General features: G+C 44.8%; 1 protein-coding gene across 1 annotated transcript; it reads right to left on the minus strand.

Annotated features, from left to right (window-relative positions):
* Positions 1–1,651: 1,651 nt before the first annotated feature.
* Positions 1,652–2,905, minus strand: LOC121841033 (extensin-like). The gene is made up of 2 exons (XM_042306957.1): positions 2,581–2,905; positions 1,652–1,854 (listed from the first exon to the last, which is right to left on the minus strand). The coding sequence occupies exons 1-2, from the start codon at positions 2,903–2,905 to the stop codon at positions 1,652–1,654; spliced, it is 528 nt and encodes a 175-aa protein (XP_042162891.1).
* Between the last annotated feature and the right edge of the window lie 5,741 nt (positions 2,906–8,646).

The raw sequence follows: 8,646 nt of genomic DNA on the forward strand, positions 1-8,646 counted from the left end.
GTGATCCGGTTATACTGTACATCCACTATGTATCAATAACCATCCATCCGTTGACTGTCACCGTCGTCATAGCAAACCGAAAATAACTTTCTCAGCTAATAACAGCTTATTTGTTTATTTGTCAAAGTATTATTGATCATAGAATTAAAACAGATCTCTACCCATAACTTTGAGCAGTAGTTGAGATCCACGGTATAGCTATATAATGGTTTACAGATACAGTAGAACAACCTGCTAAGATAACAGCAGGTTGTTCATCAAGCCCATGGTAATCTAAACCCTATAAATTCCCATTCCCAGTTCCATATCTCTATGCTAGTTTATATTTATTAACTCTCCTCTCTCCTCTCTCCAGACACAGAGTTTCACACATGTCAGACACTTGACTCCCACTATTCCGACTCATTGGAAATAGATGTGTGATCTTGATAACCCGAAACATTGCCCTGCTGACAGGAACCAGGCCTACTTTGAACATCAAAGGGCCTCTGGCGTCTAGAGCCCAGAAAGTGTCATAGACGGAGGAAAATAAATATGGAGGGAATGAGAGATAGAAGGAAAGTAAGTCCTTATCTTTCCATTCAGAGTCTACAGGGGAGTCTGCTACTGAGAAGTTCCTTTGATAAAACATCATCAGGTAATTAACCATTCTGAACTCACCAGATATGTTTGCTTTGGCCAGGACTGGTAAGCTAACACATTTCTGTTATTTTTATACACCCTCAGTAACCTATTAACCGTGTATGAACCCCTGTGAACTCTCTATGAGGCTTCGCTTAGTGTCACACATGCATGGTTGAACTCTCAGTGTGAACCCGGAATCTTTCAATCCAAGGGTGAACCTGAGAATAATAAACTTCACCACTTCCTTATTGTGAAGATTCTTTAGGAAATACATTATTACTCAGAATGACACTGGTATTCTTTGAAATCCATGGTTTCCTGGCCTCGTCATTTTACATAGCAACAGGCTCATCTCAAAGCCACCTAACGAGACAAACAGGAAGACCCATAGAAATTATATTTCTATGGATATACCTAGAAACAGTCCCTTGTTGTTGTCCTGGCTGTAAACTCATGCCTGGCTGCCTCTGTCTCAGTCCTGATGAATGAACACTTTCATTGGGCCTGAATGTGCCGAGCAGAGAGTGAAACAGTACCTGGGCTCTCCCTCATGATCAACAAACTTGGTACATGATAAGGCTGTGTTGCAGTAACCCTGTCTGAGCAGGGATGATTGGGACAAACACCAGTGTAGGTGTTCCATGTATCAAGTGTTTAAGGGGCTTCCTTCACGTGTCTGTCACCTTGCAATCAATATAGCTGGAAAAACAGCATACACAGTACGCCAGTCATCAATAACCTGTCACACACACCTATAACAACATACACACACATTCCCCCATACATTCTATCAATAGGTCTGACTGATTGCTGAATCTGCCAACTATGACAAAGTCCACTACTGACATGAGACACTCATGTGCAAACATGCACCCACACAAACACAAAACAAAAACAGTTTCCTGAACACAGTCATTCATAACTGTTTGCTAACAGCACACCTGTAAACATACAGCAGCTCCATACCCCCAGGGCATCATCCATCATCTCTCCCAGCCTGCCGGGGGTCCTGGTCGGGGGTACTGGTCTAGGGGTCCTGGTCGGGGGTCCTGGCTGGAGGTCCTGGTCTGGGGTCTGGGTCGGGGGTCCTGGTCTGGGGTCTGGAACGGGGTCCTGGTCGGGGTACTGGTCTAGGGGTCCTGGCCGGAGGTCCTGGCTGGAGGTCCTGGTCGGGGGTCCGGGTCAGGGGTCCTGGTCTGGGGTCCTGGTCAGGGGTCCTGGTCGGGGGTCCTGGTCAGAGGTCTGGGCGTGCAGGGTGGGACACAGCAGAGGAACCTGATCCACACACAGGGCCAGGGACTGGACCAACACAGACCTATGGTATTGTAAACACAGACACACACACACACACACAGACACGCACACACAGTTTATACACAAACATGAACACATCTGCATCTCAGACAAAACAGAGATGTCACTATTTCATTCCCTCCTCACATCCTCATGCTCTCCCTGCTATGTGAATTATGTCTGCAGACTGGTGTATAAATAGTGCTGAGAAGGTGGCCTCATAATGAAAACACTGATATACGGATATCAAAGGCTTCCCTCTCCCTCTCACATTCTATACTCATAAATCAATGGAGTGAATATGTCTTATGTGTGTGTGTGTGTGTGTGTGTGTGTGTGTGTGTGTGTGTGTGTGTGTTGTGCGCGTTGCACCTTATGTGTGTATGTTGTGAAAGTGGGTGTGAACATATGGCTGCACTGTTTACACTTTCCCACATAGGCTGATTTGCTAAAAGCCTCAGGTGGCCCTAAGCTGCGACACATTTTAATAAACGACAAAGTCCACTACAGACATTAGACACTCATGTGCACAAATGCACCCACGCAAACACAAAACAAAAACAGTTTCCTGAACACAGTCATTCATAACTGTCTGCTAACAGCACACCTGTAAACATACAGCAGCTCCATACCCCCAGGGCATCATCCATCATCTCTCCCAGCCTGCCGGGGGTCCTGGTCGGGGGTACTGGTCTAGGGGTCCTGGTCGGGGGTCCTCGTCAGGGGTCCGGGGTCCAGGTCGGGGTCCTGGCCAGGGGTCCTGGTCGGGGGTCCGGGTCAGGGATCCAGGACTGGGGGTCCTGGTCGGGGTCAAGTTCGGGGTCCAGGTCAGGGGTCCTTGTCTGGGGGTCCTGGTCAGGGGTCCTGTCAGGGGTCCTGGTCGGGGGTCCGGGTCAGGGATCCAGGACTGGGGGTCCTGGTCAGGGGTCAAGTTCGGGGTCCAGGTCAGGGGTCCTGGTCTGGGGGTCCTGGTTGGGGGTACTGTCATGGGTCCTGGTCGGGAGTCCTGGTCAGTTGTCCTGATTGGGGGTCTGGGTCGGGGTCCTGCCGGGAGTCATGGTCAGGGGTCCTCGTCAAGGATCCTGGCCAGGGGTCCTGGTTGGGCGTCTGAGTCGGGGTCCTGGTCAGGGTCCTGGTCAATTGTCCTGATCGGGGGTTTGGGTCGGGGGTCCTGGTTGGGGGTCTAGGTCAGGGGTCCTGTTTAGGGGTCCTGGTTGGGGGTCATGTCAGGGGTCCTGGTTGTTGGTCCTGGTTGGGGGTCTTGGTCAGGGTTCATGGTCGGGGGTCCGGAACGGGGTCCTGGTCAGGGGTCCTGGTCGGGGTCCTGGTCAGAGGTCTGGGCGTGCAGGGTGGGACACAGCAGAGGAACCTGATCCACACACAGGACCAGGGAGTGGACCAACACAGACCTATGGTATTGTAAACACAGACACACACACACATACACACACACAGACACGCACACACAGTTTATACACAAACATGAACACATCTGCATCTCAGACAAAACGTGAACATACTACAAGCATTTCGCTACACTCGCATTAACATCTGCTAACCATGTGTATGTGACAAATAAAATTTGATTTGATTTGATTTGGGGAAAAAACAGAGATGTCACTATTTCATTCCCTCCTCACATCCTCATGCTCTCCCTGCTATGTGGATTATGTCTGCAGACTGGTGTATAAATAGTGCTGAGAAGGTGGCCTCATAATGAAAACACTGATATATGGATATCAAAGGCTTCCCTCTCCCTCTCACATTCTATACTCATAAATCAATGGAGTGAATATGTCTTGTGTGTGTGTGTGTGTGTGTGTGTGTGTGTGTGTGTGTGTGTGTGTGTGTGTGTGTGTGTGTGTGTGTGTGTGTGTGTGTGTTATGTGCGCGTTGCACCTTATGTGTGTATGTTGTGAAAGTGGGTGTGAACATATGGCTGCACTGTTTACACTTTCCCACATAGGCTGATTTGCTAAAAGCCTCAGGTGGCCCTAAGCTGTGACACATTTTAATAAACGACCTAGAGTGCTTTGGGGCCTCTCGCTCAAGACGGACTTCCCTGGACTACACTATAAAGTTAACCCTGACTCTAGTGGGTCATAGGTAAAGGTGTACGTAATGCATAACTCTGTGTTGGATAGAGAATAAGCTCTTTGGTGCCATTAGCATCGGTCATGGGAGATTTACTGTATGATTAAACCCTGTTACCCTTATCTCCACTCTGTTTCCAATGTTCTGTTTCTTCTCAAACCCTATACTGGCCTGTCATTGAAAATATGACATTTTTTACAGTCTGTGTTAAAAACAGCTTGTGTCTCTTTTAGATACGCTAAGATATGCTAAGATACTCTAAGATACTCTAAGATACTCTGAGATACTCTGAGATACTCTGAGATACTCTGAGATACTCTGGCTTTAGATGCCACTGGGGTCTAGTTTTAGTTCAGCCAGTGTGTAGTTAACCTGTCTATCATCCACTGTTCTGCCTGGGTCAGATCTCACGCTGACTTGTGTCAGTCACTCTCTGGGTCATTACTGGGACTAAAAACACAGATCAGAGAGCAGAATGAATAGTCTACAAGGGCCTTTATAGGCAGTTGGTCTCATTCATGTCCATTGTGTGTGCGTGCGTTCTCACTCTCTGTCAGGCCACATGGAGGGCCTATAAAGTTCTACAGAGTTTGATTGACAGATGCAGTGATTTTCCCAATCATGCGTTTCATTCCTTCTACTAAGCAATGGATCAAAATGTACATAATGGGTATCTGGAGGATATTTGGGGAGGGTCATGCTTTTTCAATTTCAGTCAAAGGGAGGGTTTAGTATTTTTTTAGATCTAGTCCAGGGGAGGATCATGCAATTTGTAATGGATGAAATGTCAATATTCCTCAGTATTTTATAATTATTTGCTTATTAGGCTATACAGTATATCAATGTGTGCCTGATAACGCCCCTCATCTCTGATTCTCCACTGGGCGAGCAATATCAAGTGAGCCTATAAGCTATTTAGTGTGGTCTCAATCAAATGATCCGGAGCCTATATCCTGTAGCATACAAAGTGCATGTTCTCAGAAGCCTAGAGTAAAGTCATATTTCTAAGATAGCTGCTAGGATGGTGTAAATAAAACCAGGCTGCATTACACACTCAATAGATATTCCAACCCTGAGCCCCAGCCTGCTCTGCTCTTGGGCCCCGATTCCGACCCGAGTTAAGCACGCATAAATGGGACGTAATTCCCTTTTTTATGCGCTTTTGTCTATGTGTATTCTGACCTTGAACTTAAGCATGAGAATAGCATGCTTTTAACCTAGTATTGGTTTGAGATGGAGCCTGAATAAATGAAGGTGTGTCTACAGATACAGTATGCAGGATTCTGACCTTGATTTAATTCCCTCATAATTCCACCACCTTTACATGAAACCGTGAATAAGGTTGAGCAAACCTGCTGGTTCCAAGTGGAAAAAGCATTTACTTCATTTTTTTCGATAGAAATAACAATAACAATATTCTACAAGCACTCTATTTTATAAATTGCTAAGAACTATTGATTAGAGCGAGGTAAATTAGTCATCCGTTTGGAGAAGGGGAATGTAAAATACTCATAGCAATTGATTAAGATTTTTCCTTATGATACCTGGAGACAAATGTGAAACCAACCAACTGAAAATCATATCAACATGACATGAGACCCCTAAGACCCTCACAAACTTTTTACAGATGCAGAATTGAGGGTATCCTGTCGGGCTTTTTCACCACCTGGTCCCCAACCGCAGGACTCTCCAGAGGGTGGTGCGGTCTGCCCAACGCCACACGGGGGGCTCACTGCCTGCCCTCCAGGAAATCTACAGCACACGGTGTCACTGAAAGGCAAAGCAGATCATCAAGGACCTCAGCCACCTCAGCCCAGGCCTGTTCACCCCGCCACCATCCAGAAGGCGAGTTCAGTATAGGTGCATCAAAACTAGGACTGAGAGACTGAAAAACAGCTTCTATCTCAAGGCCATCAGAACATTAAATAGTCACCACTAGCCGGCCTCCACCCAGTACCCTGGTACCACCTGGTTACTCTACCATGTACACAGTCATGGAACACTGGTCATTTTAATAATGTTTGCATACTTTTACCCACTTCATATGTATATACTAGTCAAGGTATATCCTAGTCAAGGTATATCCTATTCAACGATTGCTGTACATACAGTATATACAGTTGAAGTCAGAAGTTCACATATACTTTAGCCAAATACATTTAAACTCAGTTTTTCACAATTCCTGACATTTTATCTGAGTAAAAATTCCCTGTCTTAGTTCAGTTAGGATCACCACCTCATTTTAAGAATGTGAAATGTCAGAATAATAGTAGAGAGAATGATTAACTTCAGCTTTTATTTCTTTCATCACATTCCCAGTGGGTCAGAAGTTTACATACACTCAATTAGCATTTGGTAGCATTGTTGGTAGCATTGCCTTGAAATTGTTTAACTTGGGTCAAACATTTTGGTAAGCCTTCCAGAAGCTTCCCACAACACGTTTTGGGAAGCTGAATTTTGGCCCATTCCTCCTGACAGAGCTGTTGTAACTGAGCCAGGTTGTAGGCCTCCTTGCTTGCACATGCTTTTTCAGCTCTGCCCACAAATGTTCTATGGGATTGAGGTCAGGGCTTTGTGATGGCCACTCCAATACCTTGACTTTGTTGTCCTTAAGCCATTTTGCCACAACTTTGGAAGTATGCTTGGGGTCATTGTCCATTTGGAAGACCCATTTGCGACAAAGCTATAACTTCCTGACTGATGTCTTGAGATGTTGCTTCAATATAGCCACATAATTTTCCGTCCTCATGATACCATCTATTTTGTGAAGTGCACCAGTCCCTCCTGCAGCAAAGCACCCACACAACATGATGCTGCCACCCCTGTAACTCCCCCTTTCTCCTCCAAACATAACGATGGTCATTATGACCAAACAGTTCTATCTTTGTTTCATCAGACCAGAGGACATTTCTCCAAAAAGTATGATCTTTGTCCCCATGTGCAGTTGCAAACCGTAGTCTGGCTTTTTTATGGTGGTTTTGGAGCAGTGGCTTCTTCCTTGCTGAACGGCCTTTCAGGTTATATTGATATAGGACTCGTTTTACTGTGGATATAGATACTTTTGTACCTGTTTCCTCCAGCAGCTTCACAAGGTCCTTTGCTGTTGTTCTGGGATTGATTTGCACTTTTTGCACCAAAGTACATTCATCTCTAGGAGACAGAACGAGTCTCCTTCCTGAGTGGTATGATGGCTGCGTGGTCCCATGGCATTTATACTTGCGTACTATTGTTTGTACAGATGAACGTGGTACCTTCAGGCATTTTGAAATTGCTCCCAAGGATGAACCAGACTTGTGGAGGTCTACAATTTCTTTTCTGAGGTCTTGGCTTATTTCTTTGGATTTTCCCATGATGTCAAGCAAATACATATGTATATATGTATGTACTGTACAGTACCAGTCAAACGTTTGGACACACCAACTCATTCAAGGGTTTTTCTTATTTAAAAAAAACTATTTTCTACATTGTAGAATAATAGCGAAGACATCAAAACTATGAAATAACATATAGAAACATGTAGTAACCAAACAAGTGTTAAACAAATCAAAATATAGTTTATATTTGAAATTCTTCAAAGTAGCCACCCTTTGCCTTGATGACAGCTTTGCATGCTCTTGGCATTCTCTCAACCAGCTTCATGATGTTATTTCCTGGAATACATTTTTTGGTTACTACATTATTCCATATGTGTTTTTTCATAGTTTTGATGTCTTCACTATTATTCTACAGTATAGAAAAGTAGTTTTAGTCAAGTAGTATTTTAATGGGTGACTTTCACTTTTACTTGAGTCATTTTCTATTAAGGTATTTTTACTTTTCCTCAAGTATGACGGGAGCAGTGGTGACATGGAGTTCTGGAGTGTGTGACAAGGGGGTCTGGCGTGTGGGTTCAGGGACGGGTCACTGAGACAATTCCACATAGGATCAGCATGATTTCACCCCAGTGGGAGTCTTTCCCTCTGACTCGGTCAGGTAGGTAGCGCGCTCCTGAGAGAGCTGCCTTTAGCTGTCTGTGGTGCCTGATGAAAAATGTCCTGTCTAGAAAAAGAGGGTGTTATGATTCAATAAGCAAACAAGAACCCCATCACATATTTCACTGCTTTTAATATGGTTTGTGTTGTGGTTAGATTCACCCTGGTATTGTGTAGTGTTTTGCTTCTGCTCTTCAGTGGTTGATTTATATGGGCAAATGTAGACAAAACACTTCTAAATTGTTTCATTGGCTCATATTCGCATCTGTGCATTTCTTTATTAGAGTGTGGGCTGAAGAAATGGTGCCATGCAGAACTTGTAATGTCCCACTGCTGGCGCACAGTGGTGTCAGCTCACCGGAGGACCAGTGACCAATGTTCCCTCAACATTTATTCTTCACTGAGCAAATTTCAGGTCTGCTGATCTCAAACTTGAACAGACTACTGTGGCTACTTGATCATAATGTAGGCCTACCAGAGTGGTCTACCATAAAAAAACAATGGAGAAAATGCATCACATAACATTTTAACATGGAAATAGCTGTTCTATCATTCAGCCTATAGTAGCAGCCAATGTGTGGTGTTCAATGTAGACCTACATTCCATGAGACTTTTGACAAAAAATAAAGCAGGGCTTGACATTAACCTGTTTATCCACTTGTCC

The sequence above is a fragment of the Oncorhynchus tshawytscha genome, linkage group LG26 (genome assembly GCF_018296145.1).
Source record: "Oncorhynchus tshawytscha isolate Ot180627B linkage group LG26, Otsh_v2.0, whole genome shotgun sequence".
NCBI classification, from domain to species: Eukaryota; Metazoa; Chordata; class Actinopteri; order Salmoniformes; family Salmonidae; genus Oncorhynchus; species Oncorhynchus tshawytscha.